This window comes from Bos javanicus, chromosome 9, assembly GCF_032452875.1.
Source record: "Bos javanicus breed banteng chromosome 9, ARS-OSU_banteng_1.0, whole genome shotgun sequence".
Classification (NCBI taxonomy): Eukaryota; Metazoa; Chordata; class Mammalia; order Artiodactyla; family Bovidae; genus Bos; species Bos javanicus.
In genome coordinates, this window is record NC_083876.1 from 95,485,992 (window position 1) to 95,506,342 (window position 20,351).

Below are 20,351 nucleotides of genomic sequence, written 5' to 3' on the forward strand. Positions count from 1 at the left end.
GCCCGGGCGCGGAGCGAGGACCGGCCGGCTGCAGGCGTCCGGGTAGCCTCCAGGGGCGCTCCCAGTCCGCTTCCAGGCGGGGAGCTGACCACAGACAGGTGGAAATCAGGATGGGGAACCCTAAGCCGTGTTATCATCATAGAGATCGGAGTTTGTGAGAATAGGCAAGCGCTCCGCTTTTCTTTGCGCGTTTACAGAACGCTTCCTTTGAACCCAGTTCACCGGCTCCGCACAAGACAGCCGGGAGCAGCGGTGTCCAAGGACACGAAACCCCCTTTCTAACGCGGGGTGTGGGGAAGGCGGGGGTGAGCCGCAGGGGCGACGGCCGCGTGCGGATCGAGGTGAAGGAGCCTGGCCAGGGTCCCCACCGGGGACGCCAAAGGTCTTTATTTAAGGTGACAGAGGGCACACCTGGGCTTGGCGACGACTGGACGTGACGGGCCCTTTCTTGAGCCAGCAAGCCAGAGAAGATTAGACGCCCGGGGCGCCCCCCAATCCCGCGTTTTCAGACCCGCCCAGAGGTTTTCCGCCGCTCTCGGGCACCCGGAGCCCCGGCCCCGCGCCCCGCCCGCCTCGGGCCCCCACCCCCGCCGCCCTCGCGCCGGCAGGGGGAGCCAGCGCGCGGCTAAAAGGCGCGGCCGGCGGCCGGCGGCCTCAGTGCGGAGCGCGGCGGCCGGGGCGCGGGGCCGGAAGCTCTCGGCGAGGGGCCAGGGGCGCGCGGGCGCGGCGCAGAGCGCTCAGACGCATACCGACGGCGGGGACCCGACGGCACCCCCTCCGCACTCCCGGACTCTCGCCCAGCGCCTGCCCGCCCTCCCGCCCGCCGCCTGGCCCAGTCGGCCGCGCACCCCGGGGCTCGCGATGGCCCCCGAGGTCCGGGCGTCCCATCGCGCGCGGCGCCCGCTGCCCTGGGCGGCGCTGCTGCTCCTAGCTGCGCTGCTGCCCGTCGTCTCCCCGGCGGGGGCTGCTCCAGGTACGCGCAGTCCCGGGCTCGGGCGCCGGGCTCTTTGCGCCTCTCTGTCCACTTTCCGTGCGCCCCTCGACCGCCTGTCGCTCCGGGCACCGCCGCCCTCCCTGCTCTGTACTGACTGCATGTCGGGTCCCTAACCTGTGCGTCCTCATCGTTCGCGAGTCCCGGCGTGGAGGGGCGACTGGGGACGAGGGGGTCCCGGTATTCGGTGCCTCGCGCGCGGGAGGCGAGCGCAGGGACACGGTTAGCCTCAGGGGACCTCAGTTTCCTCGGTTTCAATTTTGCCGTCGAATGCCCGGAATCGGACATCCCAGGAACATTCAGGCAAAGAAAAGCCTGGGGAAAAAAAAAAATTGGGGGGCGCGGGAGGAAAAGAAAAGTGACCTTTCGGCGCTGCGGTGGGAGTGAGGGCGATGCTTTCCTTCGCCCAGAATTTCCCCCCGGGGGCATCCTTCTTTTCCTCTTGTTCACCTGCCCCGAGGCACGGATGTCTGGTGTGTGGTGGACGATTCCCGGGAGACCAGAGGGAGGCGGACAGGCAGGACACGTCCACGAGCGCGCGGGGAGAGCCGTGAGCCGCCGCGGGGCGGTCGGGTACCTCGGTGCCCAAGGAGAAGCCCGACTCTTAGGGTGCATCTTGGTGGGAACTTTGGAGCTGGGAGAGGACTTCTGTCTTGAGAGGAGAGAGGGGAAGCCGGGAGTCGGTTCGGGAGGACCTCACCCTTCCCCTAAGGCCGAGGCTGGGCACGGGGTGGGGGGCTGAAAGGTGAGCAACTGCTTTTCCGAAAATGCAAGCGCGCTGTGTTCGCATTTCTCGCAGGTTTCCTGCAGAGACAGAGACAAGGGTTTTCATCCCCAAGCCGTTGGTGGTCTTTGTTTCCACCTCCTGTGCAGGCATTTTCACACGACACTGTGTGGATTTTATTTATGTCATCGGTTTGTAGGAATCCAAGAAATGGACATTTTTGTTGATACTGTTCACTCCCAGCTGGGTTATAAAAAATTCAGACGCGATTCCAAGGAGGGCTACTTGCTTTGTGAGACTATTTCGGGTCTCGAGTGCCCTCTTACTACAAGTGAAAGGGGGAAAGGGCCACACTGCTTGGTGACTCTTTTCGGTGGGTGCCTCATGTGTAACGCTTGCTTCAGGATTATGCCAAGTGCTGAGATGCCACTTGTTCATAAAAGGCTGTTCCAGCTGTGGGTTTTTTCCTCTCTGTTAGCTACTTCCAGGAAAGCATTGTCTGAATATTTTTTATAGTATTTTTATCAATAATAAGACTTTTAAAACCTTTCACCTACAACCCATGGCCTTTATTCCCCCTCTAAATTAAAATTCTCTGAATGTTGAGAAAGTTTTTGTATCAGAAAGCAGACTGAAACTGGGGCCGGTGCCATGCCAGCATTTTACAGCCTTGGACCTGCTAGACTGCACTGCCACCTGCTTGATGGGTTACGTTTGAGTGGGTCTGAGGTCTGGGTGGCTTGCGATTGCTCCCGGGACCCAGCTGTGTTCCGTGCTGCTGCTTCTCTCGCCTTCTGCTCTGTAAATCACTGAGCTGTGGAATGTTGGAGCTGGAACGCTTGCTGGCACTTCTCTCTACTGTGTTGACGTGGGATTTGCAGGAAAATGATGACCAGACTAGAAGCAGACAAAGAAGGACAAGCATATTTTGAAAAGCATATCCTCTGCCTTTAAATGACAGAAAGAAAGGAACAGACGGAACCTGCCGAAAGCTCCCCCGTGCTGGGGAAGAAATCGGGGTCACAAAATGTATTTCATCTGCTTCTCCGGAAGGCTTCCAGTCTGTCTTGCTGTGATAGCTACAGTCACTGCCCCAGACTTGTACTCTGGGTGTTAGAGCAGGGCTGTGGACACACTGCTTCCTCTCTGGCTCAACCGATGCACAGGCTTAGCAAGCTTCTTGAGTCAGAGCCTCTCCTAGTCCCCAGACCTTTGTGACCAGAATCCCTGTAATGAAATCCCCCAGAGACAGATTCCTAGTGGTGGACCCACCACAGCTCAGAGGAATTTTCTTTAAAGCAGAGATGATTTGCAGGGCATGCTGAAGACCTAAATAAACCCTTCATCTTGATGGTCAGTTAAAATGTAAAACGAAAAAAGCAAGTGATGCCTTTCACCCCCTCCGCCCTCCCTACAATAAAATACAACCCAACCATTAAAATTATGATTGCACTTGTCAGTCTGATAAGACAGTTTTCTAGAAACCATATAAGAACACACACACACACACACACACACACTGTCGTATGTTTATAATGGTTATCTTAGGGTGGTTTGGGGTGATTTATTTTTCTTTAAAGCTTGAAGACTCTTTCAGGGAATCCTCAAGGTCAAAGCGATTTTCAAAGTAATACTAAGATACTATTTGCCTTTTTCACAGTGTTAGTATCTGTGGAGACAGTACAAAAGTTTAGTGGGAAAACTGGTGGTGCTTTAGGGTGAATCTTGGCATTGGTGCCCTCATGAACTCAGGCTCATTGTATCTTTCAGACTTTTGAAGAAAGGATATGCTAGTTTCAATGAAGAATGTCCTTGGTGCAAGAATGAAAGTGATAGATTTTACCAAATCTCTACCCTTGTATGCATGTCTTTTTAATAGGCTGTGTGAAGAAATGGGAAAGGCATGATTAGTCCTTCTTCTGACAGCCCATGTTCATCAGTGAAGTGGAAGTGTTAGTCGCTCAGTCATGTCTGACTCTTTTCGACCCCATGGACTGTAGCCCGCCAGGCTCCTCTGCCCACAGGGTTTTCCAGGCTACCCAAGGAGTGGGTAGCCATTCTCTTCTCCAGGGGATCTTCCCGACCAGGGATCGCACCCATATCTCCTGCACTACAGGCGGATTCTTTACTGTCTGAGCTACCAGGGAAGTTCTTTGGTAATTGTGCAGGAAAGCAGTTGTGTGATGGTGTGAGGTGTGAGCTGAACTAGCTGCTCTTTTTTACGGAACACCACCTTGACTAGAAAGAACGGCTGTGAACAAACCCATTATTTTGACTTAGGTATTTGGCAGACATCTCATAAAATGAACAAAGGTAGGCTGCTGCTTCTGGTAGAATAACTGCTCATGCCAGTGAGAAAATTTAAGCTGTCAAGTGAAAATTAGAATTTTGCCAAGTCACCGCCAACATCCTAAGCTTGAATGTGTCCCACTATTTAGACAATTTTCTAACAAGATAGGTGGTGATATAAATGATTTTGGAATACTGTGTTATAAAATGTATCAGCGTTTAGATGCTCTGCACAGCCCAGTGAGCTGGTAAATCCAGGTGACTGCTGCACAGTGTTATGAAAACTTGCCTGGCTAAAAGATCCATCGAAGTTCAAAATACCTCAGTGGGTTTTTAGTGTAACAAAATGTGAGAAATTCTTTATATGGTTTCAGATTGTACACTGCAGGTAACCTTTAAGGAACTACAACTTGATGAGTTTTGGTGTAGTATCAAAGACTTTCCAAACTTATCTGTAAGGCTATTGAAGTACTTTTCCAATATCTGTATGAGGCCTGATGTTTTTAGGGGACTCCAGTGAAAACAATATACTGCAATAGGTTACAACTGGATAGGAGATCCTTCTGTCCTCCATGAAAGAGACTTGCCAAAATGCCCAAAATGCCATTCTTCTCATTATTTCTTTTTGTTTTGGAAAACAGTTTATTATAAAATCCAGTTTGCTATGACAGCTTGTAATTGTTTACTATTGCTATTTCAACATGAATCAATACAACAACTACTACTACTACTAAGTTGCTTCAGTCGTGTCCAACTCTGTGCGACCCCAGAGATGGCTCCCCCATCCCTGGGATTCTCCAGGCAAGAACACTGGAGTGGGTTGCCATTTCCTTCTCCAATGTATGAAAGTAAAAAGTGAAAGTGAAGTCGCTCAGTTGTGTCTGACTCGTAGCGACCCCATCCATGGGATTTTCCAGGCAAGAGTACTGGAGTGGGGTGCATCAATAGGTATGTAGATTAACCTCTTCCAAGATTTAATTTCTAGTAAGTAGACATAAACATAACCTCTGTGAGATCCTCATTAATTTAAGCATAGAAAGGAATCTGAGAACAGGAAGTTTGATGACAACTGGTGTATGGAAAGGAAGTAGGCTCAAATCAAGGTGTGTGGGTTTGTCTCCACGCTATCACCCTTCACCTGCCCTGTGACCTCAGGCTAGTTAGTCAATCCCCATTAGACCAAGTAAAGAGATTCCTTCTCCCCTAGAAGCCCTCACAGGCTCTCCTGTGGCCCAGGCTCCATGCAGCTCTTAGGTTTCCCTCCTCCTTCTGTCCTCTGAAAGGAGGGGGTGAGCTTCCCCTCTCTTTTTATCTTGTGCATTGGACTCCCTCTCCTCAGATGAAAAAACTGTTTGTTTTTTGTCAACTGAGCACAGAATTCACTAGTAGTGTTTAGAGGTTGTGATAGAATTGCAGAGCGATAACTTGTGTCCCTGGAAAGTTATCACCGGTCAGTTCCAGGGTACCATCTTACCAAGACCATCCCTAGCTCTGTTTAAGACCTAAGGGCCCATTCCCCCAAAACTGGCCTGGTTGGAGATGAGGAGTGGAGGGGTGTATTAGTTTCCTTTTGCTGTTGTAACAAGTTACCGCAAACTTAGTGGCTTTAAATAACACACATTTGTTATAGTTCTGGAGGTTAGAAGTCTGAAATGGGCCTCACTGGGCTAAAATCAAGGGTCGTGTTCCTTCTCGGTGCTTGAGGGAAAATGCATTTCTCACCCTTTCCAGCTTCTAGAGATGCTGACATCCTCAGCTGGTGGCCTCTCCAGCAATGACCTCACTCTGCTTGTATCCACGCATCACCTTCTCTGACCTTCCTTCTCCCTCTTTCGCTCATAGAGACTCTTGTGATTACATTGGATGGTCCTTAACTTAATCACATGTGCAAAGTTGATTTTTCTGTGTGAGGTCATGCATTCACAGGTTCTGGGGATTAGGACATGCACATTTTGGGGGGGCATTATTCTGCTACTGCATGGGGTGAGAGTGGGGGGAGGTGATTAGATGCAGAGATTTCAGGAACGTCTCCATGACTTTGCTGATAAGAAGCAGATCCTTTTTACTGGTCCCTTTGGAATTTGGGAGTTTCTTGAGTTACAATAAAACTTCTTATCAGAAGGTTTCATTTCAGTTAGAAAATATGGGGGTCAGTATTTAAATATATAAAGATAAAGAAAAGAATATATATGTATATGTAATCAGATGTTTAGCCATAGAATATTTATGTTAGGATACACCTGAAGTTGAAAACTTGGCTGCCTTTGGGGAGGACTGGGTAACTGGGGGGTGGGGATGGATATTTTATTATTTTAGTAGACAACATTAGAGCATTTGGAATCAGGGAGATACTGGTTAAACACATGGCCAGCATCCTTTTTTCCTTCTAAGATGTTATACTTGTCTTTCCCTTTTTTTTAATCTTTTATTTTTTATACATATTTTTTATTTTTTTCTATATATATTTTTCTATATATTTTTTATCCTTGTTTTAGTTACAAAGAAGGTGGATTTAATTTAATTTGGGGGAATTGTGTTACTATTATCATCTTATTAAGGAAAGTTCTCCAGGATGGATCAGATGGTTAAAATTTAGAAATTTTGAATAAGGAATTTTTGTGGCCCTGAGTATTAGGTGACATCATGTGGAAGACATTTTTTTCCTCCCAGTTTCTTCCCTTTTCGGCTCCCGGCCTGGCGCGCGGCAGTGTTTGCGGCCCACGGCCCTTAGAGGGCGCTCCGGGCCTTCCCGCTGCGCGGCGCTGCCCGCTGGCCCCTTGCTTTGCGGCCCCAGTGGTTGGGGGGCTTTACAGAACACACGTTCAGTTACTTGCTTTGGTTTTCCCTTAGTGTTTCACTTTTTTTTTTTTTTTTCATTTCTGCTACTCACTGGAGCTTCCTTCAGATATTAAGCTGGGAAGGACACATCACTCATTGTGATGCCTGCAAGTTATCAATTTTCACCTGACTGCTGGTGAGAAAGAACTTGAAACCTACACCTAAAGCTGAGGTCAGCAGCCCTTTGTAGCTGCTGGGGTACCCCTGGAATCTGCGGGTTCCAGCCAGAGCCGCAGCAGCTGGAGGATGGCTGAGGACCGGGGACCCCATGGGGTGGTGCCTGCCTTCTGGGTGCTGGAGGTCATTTTTGAGTGAGTTTTAGTGAAACTGTCTCTCTCAATATCCACCGCCCTCCATGCTCTGTGGATTCTTTTTGTATTCAGGGACACTGATGCAAATCCTAAGATGGGTTTAATAAGTGCCCCAAAATAACTCAGTTCAGTTCAGTTCAGTCACTCAGTCATGTCCGACTCTTTGCGATCCCATGGACCACAGCCCGCCAGGCCTCCCTGTCCATCATCAACTCCCGGAGTTCACTCAAACTCATGTCCATTGAGTCAGTGATGCCATCCAGCCATCTCATCCTCTGTTGTCCCCTTCTCCTCCTGCCTTCAATCTTTCTCAGCATCAGGGTCTTTTCCAATGAGTCGGTTCTTTGCAGCAGGTGGCCAAAGTATCGGAATTTCAGCTTCAGCATCAGTCCATCCAATGAATATTCAGGACTGATTTCCTTTAGGATTGGCTGGTTGGATCTCCTTGCAATCCAAGGGACTCTCAAGAGTCTTCTCCAACACCATAGTTCAAAAGCATCAATTCTTTGGCACTCAGCTTTCTTTATAGTCCAACTCTCACATCCATATATGACTAGTGGAAACACCGTAGCTTTCACTAGACAGACCTTTGTTGGCAAAGTAATGTCTCTGCTTTTAAAGATGCATTTCAGGGTTAGAAGGTTGATTTACGTGGCCAGATGGTTGGTCCCAGCCAGCAAACGTGGATTGCGGATGCACCTGTGTGGCTTGTGCACAGGTGGGTGGACAGTGGGTCCCTGCGCCCCCATGCCGTGGCTGGAACCAGTTAGCATCATGATAAGCAATCCGAGCAGCTCTGCAACCATGGCTCCTAATTTGAGATGACTCCGCATTTGTCTGCCCATGCAGTCCCACCAACACTTACCACAGCTGGACTTTCCAGGGCTGGGCAGGGCCAAAGAGGTTGGAGAGCTGAGGGGGCACGTGTGGTCTTCCTGGGAGCTCAGAGGAACAACCCCAGCCCAGGCCAGGTCAGGTGAGGGTGGCCGGGGCACCTGGGTCCCACGAGCTGCCGTCTGAACCAGGCCAGGGCGCCTGTTAACACTGACAGGTTCTCTGGGGCAACAGAGGGGAAAGCGGCCAGCACCATCTCCTGAGGGCAGTACCACCTCATCCTCGTAGAGTTTTATAAAAATAAAATCCTCTGCTGAGACGGCTCAGCCTGTCCGCACTGGCGATGGCCTGGTTGTGTGGTTGTCACCCACGGCTCCCACCTAGCACGTGGAGAGCGGAGGTGAGGCTGTTCCACTGAAGCTGGGGCGGGGGTGGGTGGGTGCAGGGTGGGGGTGTGGGGGTAAAGGGGGTGGGGGGTTTATTGTGCTTGCTGTGGGTCAGTTTGAAGAAAGCTTTAACGGATCATTGCCCTAGACAAAAATGTTAGGGCTGAACAGGACTGTACCCAGCGTCACCAGTGGGTGGTCAATTTAGGGGATGACTGTCAGTTCAGAGTTTGCATGCTCATGCCTAATGACTTTCCATCCTTATCTGTCTGTAAGTGCTACTCTTGTTCCATCTTGTTCATATGTTCCATCTGCAGCATGTTTTAAAGGGAGATAACCTATTATTCTTAATAAATCTTATGAAGTCACGTTTTTCTCACAATCTACTTCTTGTTCACTCATAGTGTATAATTAAAACAAGCTGTGAATTTCACCTATATTTCGTAAACTCATATCTTACATGCAGTCTATGCTTACTGCTTCATTCTGTTTGTTTTTCTTGTGCTTTATGGCAGATTACAATAGGGCTTTGGACGACTTTATAGTGTAAAAGATTCTTTTTTTTAAAAATGGTTTTTAGAAGTTTTTATTTTCAGGGAGTTGTAGATTCTCTTTGCAATTGTAAGAAGTGATGCAGAGAGCCGGTGACCGTCCCCCGGTTTCTCCCCCAGGTAACATCTTGCAGGGCCGCAGCGCACTGCCCTGGGTGGGCAGCTGATGTTGGTGCCATGTGTCGACTTTATCCAGCGCGCTCCAGTGTCATGTGCTTTTCTCTGTGTGTGTGTGTGTGTGTGATTTCTCCACACGTGTAGCCTGTGCAACCACCATAGTTGAGATACAGAACAGTCCATCAGAAGGACCCCTCCCACTCCTCTTTGGCAGCCACTCCCACCTCCCTTCTTCACCCCCTTCTTGGCCACCACCAATCCATTCAACATCTTTGTAATTTTGTCGTTTCAAGAATGTCATATCAGGGACTTTCCTGACAGTCCATTGATGAAGGCTCCATGCTTCCACTGCAGGGAGTTCCGGAGGGCGTCTAATCCCTTGTTGGGGAACTGAGATCCCTAACTGTGTGCATACTGAGTGGCATGACCAAAAAAAAAGAAGTCACATCATATCAATGGACTTGTATATGTAACCTTTTGAAATTGGCAAAAGCCTGTTTTTAAAAAGTGTATGTTAGCCCTTTCTGCTTGAGATCACAGCAGTTAGTTTGCCCATATTTTCTGTGTGTACTTGGATACTCCGGTGAGGAATCTGGCATGGCAGGGAAGGGCCACGCCCACCCTGGTCCATGCCATCGTACCCAGATTACTGCAGTAGCCTTCTTACTGGTTCCCCTGCTCCTGCCCTCTCCCCCTACACTCTGTTTTCAACCCCCCCGCCCCCAGCACAGTGGTTCTCATGATGCATGAAGTCACATAACCTTCTGTCTCTCTCAGACAGAAAACCAATCCCGAGCAAGTTTTTGAGGCTGCACATAATCATCTTCCACAGCAGGCCCTCCCTCACCTTCAGCATCCATCCCCGAGCCTCCTTGCTGGCTCCGTGTGTGCTGGGTACCTCCCAGCCCCAGGGCCTTTGCACTTGCTGTTCCATTGGCCTGAACAACTGTCCATAAACACTTACGGGATATCCCTCATTGTCTTCAGGTTCTTTATGGGATATTATCTTCTCACGAGGTCTCACCTGACCACGCCCCACCATTTAACAGTGTAATCCTACCCCTACCCTGCACCGCTTCTTATCCCAGCTTTATTTTTCTCCATAACCTCTGTCTCTACCTGAGAGTGTGTGTATTTCACGTGTGTGGTGGTAATTGCCTGTCTTCCTCCTCTGGAACCAAAGCTCCATGATCATATGATGTTAGGTCAGTTTTGTTCACTGAAGTCTCCCCATTGCCTCGAATGCTGTCTGGAAGTAGGGGTGCTTAGTGAATATTCACTGAATGTTCGGGTGTGCTTTCTTTGGCAGTAATTACATATGACATTTGTTGTTTGTTGTTTAGTCACTAAGTCGTGTCCGACTCTTTGCAACCCCATGGAGTGCAGCACATCTGGCTTCCCTGTCCTTCACCATCTCCCGTACTTTGCTCAAACTCCTATGCTGGTGATGCCATGCAACCATCTCATCCTCTGTCGCCCCCTTCTCCTCCTGCCTTCAATCTTTCCCAGCATCAGGGTCTTTTACATGGTAGGTATACTCATTTCCTAGTCCTTCCAGTGAATATTCAGGACTGATTTCCTTTAGGATAGACTGGTTTGATCTCCTTGCTGTCAACAGGGACTCTCAGGAGTCTTCTCCAACACCACAGTTCGAAAGCATCAGTTCTTTGGTGCTCAGCCTTCTTTATAGTCCAACTCTCACATCTGTACATGACTACTGGGAAAACCATGGCTTTGACTCTATGAACCTTTGTCAGTAAAGTGATGTCTCTGCTGTTTAATATGCTGTCTAGGTTGGTCATACTTTTCTTCCAAGGAGCAAGCGTCTTTGAATTCCGTGGCTACAGTCACCATCCGCAGTGATTTTGGAATCCAGGAAAATAAAGTCTGTCACTGCTTCTGCTTTTTGTGTGTGTTGACCTGACGCCAGCTTGGTGTGTAGGCTGGTGGGTGTGGGGCAGGTGCGTGCATCCCTCTCACCTGAACCAGTGGGTTTTGAGGAGTGTTGGCTTGTGTTGGAAGTCCCACCTGTGGTGAGAGTGAAGAACTTTATTTACATGGTTGTTGTTGTTTAGTCACTAAGTGGTGCCCAACTCTTTGCGACCCCATGGACTGCAGCACACCAGGCCTCCCTGTCTTTCACCATCTCCTGGAGCTTGCTCAAACGCAAGTCTATTGATTTGGTGATGGCATCCAACCGTCTCATCCTCTGTTGTCCCCTTCTCCTCCTGCCTTCAATCTTTCCCGGCATCAGGGTCTTTTACATGGTAGATACACTCATTTCCCAGGGCTGCCAGGACAAGGGGCCACAATCTGCATGGCCCTTTAAACAACAGAAGTTTATTTTTCCATAGGTCTGGAGAGTAGAAATCTGAGATCTGCAGGGCAAGGTGGTACTCTTTCTGAAGGCTCTAGGGAAGAATCCTTCCTTTCCTTAGCTTCTGGAGATTTCCAAAATCCTTGGTGTTTTCTGGCTTGTGGACGCATCACTCCATCTGTCTCTCTTGTCACATGGCATTTTCCCTGTGTGTCGTCTAATGAGGATATTAGTCATATGGAATCAAGGCCAACCCTAGTCAAGCATGATTTCATCTTAATGTGATCACATCTACAAAAACCTGTTTCTAAATCCCATCCACAGGTCCTGGGTGTTAGGACCCAGCGTATCTTTCTGGAGAACACAGTTCAACCCACGGTGTGTGGTATGCCTACATACCAACACGATTCCTTTTCAGTAGGTGAAAGAATTCACACAGCCTCCAGCACTGGCCTGGAGCGGAGATGTGGGCAGACACGAGTCACTGTGTTGCATTGTGTGCTGAACTGTCAACCCAGAGCTTCAAACACCTACACACATTCAGTGAGCCGCATTCATAGATCCAGCCTGGCTACAGCCTTCATTCATAAAGTAAGTGATTAAACAGTTAACTCAGGGAAGTCCCCTGAGATGGAAATGGCAACCCACTCCAGTATTCTTGCCTGGAGAATTCCACGGACAGAGGAGTCTGGTGGGCTACAGTCCATGGGGTCTTAAAGAATTGGACACGACAGAGTGACTTTCACTCCCTCACTCAGGTCTCCTATGGACAAGTAACTCTGCTCGGCTCTAAGGCACAGGCTATAAAGACTTATTAAAGGAGCTGGAATTGCTGTAACAATAAATAATGGCATCAAATGTGATCAGTAGCAATATAAGATCACCTAGTACTTTCTAACAACTTCCACCTGCCAGAGAGTGTTAAGTTGTGAATGTTTTTACACTGATGTACCTAGAATTGTAAGATTGACATGTGAGTGAAGTCACTCAGTTGTGTCGGACTCTTTGAGACCCCATGGACTACCAGGGAGCCTACCAGGCTCCTCTGTCCATGGGATTTTCCAGGCAAGGGTACTGGAGTGGGTTGCCATTTCCTTCTCCAGGGGAATCTTCCCAACCCAGGTATCAAACCTGGGTCTCCCGCATTGCTGGTAGATGCCTTACCACCTGAGCCACCAGGGAAGGTTGACAAGGGAACCACCGAATTTGTCCGAGGACTTGGCCTGGTGGGTGCACTTCGAAGTTGATGCAGTCTGCATGATTTTTGTGTAGTAAAAGTTGGGATGTGTGACTGTCTTTTATCTGGGTTGTGTTCCCTAGTGGAGATGTCTAGGTGGCAGCCTGGCTTTCCCAGCATGTCTGACTCCCTGACACTCTTTGTGTCACAGAAAGGCACCACGTTCTCTTTCTGCTGTAACCACCCCCGGCCCTGCTGCTTTTAGTACCATTTTCTATGGGCTTCCCCGGTGGCTCAGCTGGTAAAGAATCTGCCTGCAATGAGGGAGACTTGGGTTCGATCCCTGGGTTGGGAAGATCCCCTGGAGAAGGGAAAGGCTACCCACCCCAGTATTCTGGCCTGGAGAATTCCACGGACTGTATAGTCCATGGGGTCGAAAAGAGTTGGACACGACTGAGCGACTTTGACTTCACTTCACTACCCTACCCAACCCAACAATTTCTTTAGATTATTTTCTAGTAGACTGGAAGGGTTGAAGCATCTTCTTATGTTGAATAACTCTCAGAATCCACAAACGTACCTACGGATATCGATGCAAACCACAGTGAAAGGGAAGAGAAAAGAGGGACAGAGAATATGATGCTCCCTGCCTGAGACCTGGGCTGATCCTGTCTTAGAGTTGTCATGACGACACTTTGACTCTAATACCCAGGAAGGAAGACCTCTGGGAGATGAGACATGGCTATTGTCTGAGCATGTTGTGTGTCTCTCTTTTGTCTCAGAGATCCTGTGAGAGGTCTCTGGGGTGAGTTCCACAGGGTCCACTGATGCTCTGAAGTAGTAATGAGTTTTCGTTGCAGGGAACAACTCAGGAACATTCTGAGGGATAAAGGGCAGACTGGATGAAAATTTTAAGAGATTCAGTTCAGTTCAGTCACTCATTCGTGTCCGACTCTTTGTGACCCCATGGACTGCAGCATGCCAGGCCTCCCTGTCCATCGCCAACTCCAGGAGTTTACTCAAACTCAATGTCCATTGAGTCAGTGATGCCATCCAACCATCTCCTCCTCTGTAGTCCCCTTTTCCTCCTGCCTTCAATCTTTCCCAGCATTGGGGTATTTTCAAATGAGTCAGCTCTTTGCATCAGGTGGGCAAACATTTAAGAGATTAAATGTCCTCTTAGAATTCAAGCTGTGGAGAGCACTGAGACCACACTTTGTTCTCCAGTCATCCCAGCCTGGGGAGGACTTTCTGACCCTTGATAATGTATATTGTTTGTCGCACTCAACTGGTGTTTCCCGTCAGATGCCCTTGTTCCTCTTCTCAGATGCCAACAGGGTACTGCCCTCAGGAGACTGAACACCTCTGTTTTTCGTGCCTATCTGTGATTGCTTCTCTTGTATCCCAGGCCAGTGCCTTGGTTAGTAATCCCATGCCACCCAATCGACACATTCAGAGCTGTTTACCTTTGAAGGTGGGCTTCCCAGTTGGGTCAGTGGTAAAAAAATCTGCCTGCCAGTGCAGGAGACGTGGGTTTGATCCCTGGGTCAGGAAGTTCCCCTGGAGGAGGAAATGGCAACCCGCTCCAGTGTTCTTGCCTGGAGAATCCCATGGTCCATAGGGTCACAAAGAGTCAGACATGACTGAGCGACTGAGCATGCAAGCACCTTTGAAGGTGGGGGAACCTGTTGGGGTTTGACTGGGGAGAACCATCTAGTCATGGGAAGGATTGAAGACTATTTTAGACACATCACTGATAGGTAGACTGAATAGGGGAAATGGGATTAGATGACCCAACTTTCCTCTTAACTCTCAAGATTTAAAAATTCTAGTAAGTACATTCTGTGAATTAATTCCCAAGAATGAGGAAGGTGAAAACCCAAGGCCCATTGACGCTCTGTGAGGAGGGAGCACTGGCCCAGAGCCCAGGTACTGGGAATCCTGCCGGGTCATTTTCTTTTGGGTTGAAATTGGTGACATCAATCCTGTGGCTCTTCTTCCTGTATCTCATATTGTTGAGTGCTTTATGATCTTCTTTCACATTTTATTCTCACATAAATCCTTTGAGGGTAGCCGTAGCAAAGGATGAAATTAAGTTTAATGTTTGCAGAGTGAAGCTTCAGTGGCATATTTGCTTGGTTTGGGGCTTTGAATAGGGAATATATATAGTTGTACTCAGTCATGTCTGACTCTTTGCAGCCGCACGGACTGTAGCCTGCTAGGCTCCTCTGCCTATGGAATTTTTCAGGCAAGAATACTGGAGTGGGTTGCCATTTCCTACTCCAGGGGATCTTCCCAACCCAGGGATTGAACCGGCATCTCTTGCATCTCCCACATTGGCAGGTGGATTCTTTACCACTAGCACCACCTGGAAAGTACTTGAATAGGGTGGGCATGTCCTATTTACAAGTGGAGAAAAATGGGCTCTTCTCTGCCTTTACTTGACACTGATGGATATTCGCTTCTTCTTGAAAATCTCTCTACCCATGTCTGCCACGATGCAACCTGAATCCTGGTTCTCTATTTTATCACTAATATTTCAGATTTAAAACAACTTTGAGTCATCTTTTAGACATCAGTGTTCTTTGGGTTCCATCAGAGATGCTAAGTAGACGGTTGAAAAACCCTGGTGCTCAGAGGAAAAGCCATTCGGGAACCATCAGCACATGAATGGAGTTTTCAATCCTGGGACTCGATGTGCTAACTGAGAAGGCCCCGGAAGTGCACGCAGAGAAGAGAGTGGTCCAGAGCGGGGCTTGGAAGCACTTGAACATTTGAGTCCTGGCAAAGAGGGAGGAGCTGAGAAAGGAGACTGGCGACGGGGAAGAGAAACCAGGGAGCAGGGTGCCCTAGAAGGTGGGAAATTGTGGGGTTGGAGGACAGGAGAGGTGCTTTCAGGAGGAGCATCATTCATGTGGCTGGAAGAAGGGTAAGTCCAGGACCAGGAACGAGGATTCAGCAGCATGAAGTCCTCCTGACACTGACAAAAGCTCGCTCAGTGCAATGAGCTCCCGTGTCCCCGTGAATTCAGCTTCCACTGATGACTTTCAGTCTCATACCTTTGGCTCTGATTTCTCTCCAGGACTCCATTTATTCCTTGTAGCTACAGTCAGGGCTGAGAGGCAACCAGACGTAGTAGGCAGGACATGGTCTGTGGTTTCAGGCCACAGACAGTGGCCTGGCTGTGACCACTGTCACTTCGTAGCTGTGTGCCCTTGGCAAGTCACTCAACTCTCTAAGACTCAGTTCTTTCGTTTTTGTTTTTGGTGGTGCTGGGTCTTTGTTGTGGTGTGGTGGGCTTTCTCTAGTTGCATCATGCGGGCTCCCCAGGTGGCTGAGTGGGGAAGAATCCATCTGCCAAACAGAAGACATGGGCTTGATCCCTGAGTTGGGATTGAGGGGAGGAAATGACAACCCACTCCAGTGTTCTTGCCTGGGAGATGCCAAGGACAGAGGAGCCTGGTGGGTTACAGTCCATGGGGTTGCAAAGACTCTGACACGACTTAAGTGACTTAGCCTGTGTGTACGAACTCTTTTTAACCACCTGTGGATCCCCAGTGCAGAGCTCAGAATCTGACACATAGTAGGTACTCAGCAAATATCTGTTGCAGAAGTAAATGCAATGGCTGGCCTCAGTGGGCATGTAACACGTGCTCCTCGCCTTTCTCCTTTACTGCTGACTCTGGTTTTCCCTTTTCAACGGTCCCATCCCACTGCAGTGCTTGAACTGCTTGCTTATTGGCTGTGTTGCGAATGTTTGCATCTCCACTGCTAGTTTATTTCCCTCTAAACCCATTCATAACCAGTAAGCTATTATCTGAAATATTAAAAGATTTTAAATGTGAAAATATATTTTAAAAAGTGATTATCCTCAGCCATCTGGGTTGTCACTGGATCTGTGCAGCTGGCTTCCGGAACTGTCAGCCTCAGTAACCCTGTTTTATACCTTCCTCTCCATAGCATTTTCTTGGCTTCTCTTCTAAGGGTATTTTTTAGGGAGCTCTGAGTAAGATGAGTGGTGATTTTAGCGACAGTAATGCCCAAGTATTTAACATAGTTAGACAATGACTTTCACATTTTGGGACAAGGAATGAATTTTCAAGGAGTTTTTTTTGGCTGGTGCGTCAAGCAGTTCGTAGTAGGCTGAATTTAAGCTGGACCAGCAAACAATGATTATTCTTTAAGAAACTATTTCTCAGCCGCGAACTGAATTTGAAGAATGTGCAAAAGATCCCACAAAAACCCGAGAAGGACTGGTTTCTGGGTTTCTGCTGCTGGTCAAGAGCAGGCAGGAGTCCTGTTATTCCCTTCTCTTACTTAGGCATTTTCTTTTCAGGGTCCTTTGTTTTCTTATGTTTGTCATAAATAAGTGTATCTATGGAATTCCTTCAATTTCATTTCCCTAAACCTTTCTGGGGGCTTCCCTGGTGGCTCAGCGGTAAAGAATCCACCAACAATGCAGAGGACACTGGTTCCAGAGGTCAGTTCGATCCCTGGGTCAGGAAGATCCCCTAGAGAAGGAAATGGCAACCCACTCCAGTATTCTTGCCTGGGAAATCCCATGGTCAGAGGAGCCTGGTGGGCTACAGTCCACAGGGTCGCAAAGAGTCGGATACGACTGAGTGACCAAACTTTTACTTTCATTACACACATGGCATCGTCCCTGTAAGGGGACATGACTGAGCAACTAAACTACCACCATCAAACCATTCTGGAAAGTTGGTGGTTTTGATGGGGAAACATTCTTGTTTTTGTCTTGAAACAGTAGCTTTTGCTTACATTGCTTCCTGAATAAAATGGCCAAGGGCTGTAAAACCTTAACTACTAATGATCAAGTTCTGCCAGCTCTGCTGGTTCAGTTCACTCTAATTTCTCGTTGCATCAGTGTCTTTACTCAAGTTGGTGGCATTCTGACAAATAAAGCATTGACATTGTCAAAATCAAATTCCTGGAGTGGATCCCTTAAAAACAACAAACAGGAAGAAATTAAAGTTAAAAAAAAGTTTTCATTTAGAAATTAAGAGAAAAAAGTGACTTGTTTTTATGGACCCAGATAGGATGTTATCAAGGAGCAATGAATTGGGCTGCTAAAAACATGATATCTGGTGAGCAGTGGCTAAACAGATTAAGGAATCGTTTATCTTACTCACCAATAAACTCAGGGGCAGAGAGGCTCACAGGGACCCAGTATTTTCACTCTGCCGCTGCAGGCCAGGTCGTCATTCTCAGACTTGTCACTTGATTGATGCCGCAAGACGGCTGCTGCATCTCCAGGTATCTCCAGGTATTGACATACCAAGGCGGGATTAATGGAGGAAGATACAGAAGGCGAAAGCACATGACAGCAGGTCTTGACCCCCCCCTTTTTTTTAATGCTTTCCTGGAAGTGGCAGCAGTAACTTCCTCTTAAGAGTCATTGCCTGGAGTTGACCACGTGGCCACCCCTGGCTACAAGGGAAGCTGAAGGGTCATGAATATTTTGTACCCTCGCCTCTGCTGTAGAAGATGGTGAGAGAGGAAGAAGCTCGGCATGGCTCCTTGGTACCCAACCCACAATGTCTGGGCAGCAGTTTCTGAATTCAGTGCAGACTGCTAAACTGTTCTTAATTAGCTGGGAAACTTGGCTTGCCTGGGACTAGTAAAAAATTCAATTTAAAACATCTCAGAAAACATCTTGAGGGCAAAGGCAGATTCATTTTAAGAGTGTCCGTTGGGCTTGAGTATTTGACTTTAGTTTTGCCACTTGCTGTTTGTCTTGAAGCAGAATTCTTTGCTGCTTCACTTTTTTGTGTTTTTCTGCTCTTTTGATATTCCCCAAGGTGGTAGTGGGGCGGGGGAAGGGGGAGAAAGAAAGAAGATAATGGAGGGGAATAAAATGAGGTTAAACTAGATTAGCAAAAATATTCTCGCTTTCTCTCGTCACTCCAGTTTTCCTCCAAATACAAACAACCAAGAATCTAGAACATTCTAAGCAAACTTTGTCCACTGGGAGCTGTTAACCGTTGAGGTGATAAGAGAGTGCTTGAATGACAGCCCTTGTTTACCAGCATCAGAGGACTGTGGCTGTGTCAAGGGTGCAAGTGGCCTTGGGTGGGAGGTTGGGGACCAAGGAGAAAGCCCTGCCAGTGTGACATTGGGCTCTTCCCCTGAGAAGTCCTCAAGTGCCCACACTGGCAGCCTCGAGCACAACCAGCTTGCATTCAGCCCCCGAGGGGAATAGTTTCCCAAAGCCGAGTGTGAGGATCTGCTCTGTCCATGACACAAGGCCTCCTGAAGCTGGTCCAGTGTGGAGGACGTTTGCACAGGGATGGATGCCCTTGGCACCGACTGTCCAGAGCGGGTGGAAAAGGACATAGACAAACTCTTACTTAAGGATTAGCCAGTGACTCGAATTTTGAGATTTGGAGGCTTCACTTCTTTGAGCTGATGGAGAAAAAATGTGATTCACAATTGTATGCAGTGACCATCTCATGCCCTTATAAGCACAGTGGCATGTATGCGTGTGAGTTTAGCCTTTTAGTCTGAATAAAACGATGCATTGTTGTTATCAAAATACTAGAAAATGCCCAAAGGGTCTGGGGTCTCAGGTTTAGCAGAGGCCACGGGCGAGATGAGTAGCAGGATGCGGCTGGCCCCTCTGGTCATTAGGAAACCCGGCCAGAGGCTTCAGACAAACACAAGAGTTGTCTGGGTCATTTGGCATCTCCTAGCTTCTCCGTCTACACCCTCACCAGGTAAGTATGACGGGACATATTTGCCATATTTGAGGGCATGGTGTGGAGTCCAGTAGGTCACCATGACCTGGAGAAGTCCACTGGGTTTTGAAGACCGTGAACCGAGCTTAAAGTCTGGAGATCCTCGGACGCCCTTGATTTCCCGAGGGACTTGGGACATCTGCTTGCCTCGGTGTTTCTCTCTGCAGGAGGCCAGCATTGTGTGGTTCCCGAGGGGGCGTCAGAGGTTCTGTTGGCAGAGCTCTTTAGCTCCCTGGAGTGTTTTTAAGTTTAAAGACTCTAATGGCCTAGAGTTTGGTTTCACTTTTTATTGCAGCTCTCCCTCGAAAACCATGCCAATTGTGGGGGACACTTTAATGGAACCCCATGCCTAGCATGAAATGTCAGAAGAGGAGCCAGGCCATTATTTTAATACCCAGACTCCATCTACCCAGCCCCAGCTTTCCAGGTGGAAAGCTCAGTCAACCATCTGTCCATTTTACCAGCATTGGTCTTACTTCCCACAGTTGCAAAACACCATGTACACCCCCGCTCCGTTTTTTGTTTTCTGAAGGGAAGGTTCACAACTATTTGGCAAATAGAATTCCAACATTCATTTGAAAAATTATTTAAAACTCAGTCATCTCGGTGTTTTGCCCACACATTACCAACCATCTGGATATTTCTGCATTTCTGGATGGATATTCCTGTGCTATTTGGGATCTTATGGATAATTGTTGGATTTTTCCAATCTTCCTCAGAATCATAGTCAGATTTGTAGATCATGTTGCTTCTTCCCCCAAGCTACACTGCATTTCAGTACATCATAACCTTTCTTGGCATATCGATGGGATTTTTGGTCAAACATTCGTGGTTACACTGAAATTTGTGTTTTCTTCATTTCAGAGTCTGGGAACTATTTGGCGGTTTCCAGTGGAAAGTCAGAATTGAATTTCAAACAAAGAAGCAGTAGGGAGACTTACATAAACATGAAGGCTTTTGTGCATTAAAGAGCAATCCTTGGTATACTTAAGAAATAATTTTACCATTTTGGGGTTTTTAGGGACCGGTTTATTTCACAAGCTCTTAACATTCTTTTGGGG

At 48.1% G+C, this 20,351-nt stretch overlaps 1 protein-coding gene across 1 annotated transcript in view; it reads left to right on the forward strand.

The window, feature by feature from the left end:
- Positions 1–684: 684 nt before the first annotated feature.
- Positions 685–20,351, forward strand: part of FNDC1 (fibronectin type III domain containing 1) — a 112,208-nt gene continuing 92,541 nt past the window's right edge. The window contains exon 1 of the mRNA XM_061428448.1: positions 685–973. Within this exon, the coding sequence (XP_061284432.1) occupies positions 862–973 (112 nt within the window). The 5' untranslated portion in view covers positions 685–861. The remainder of the gene's footprint in view (positions 974–20,351) is intronic.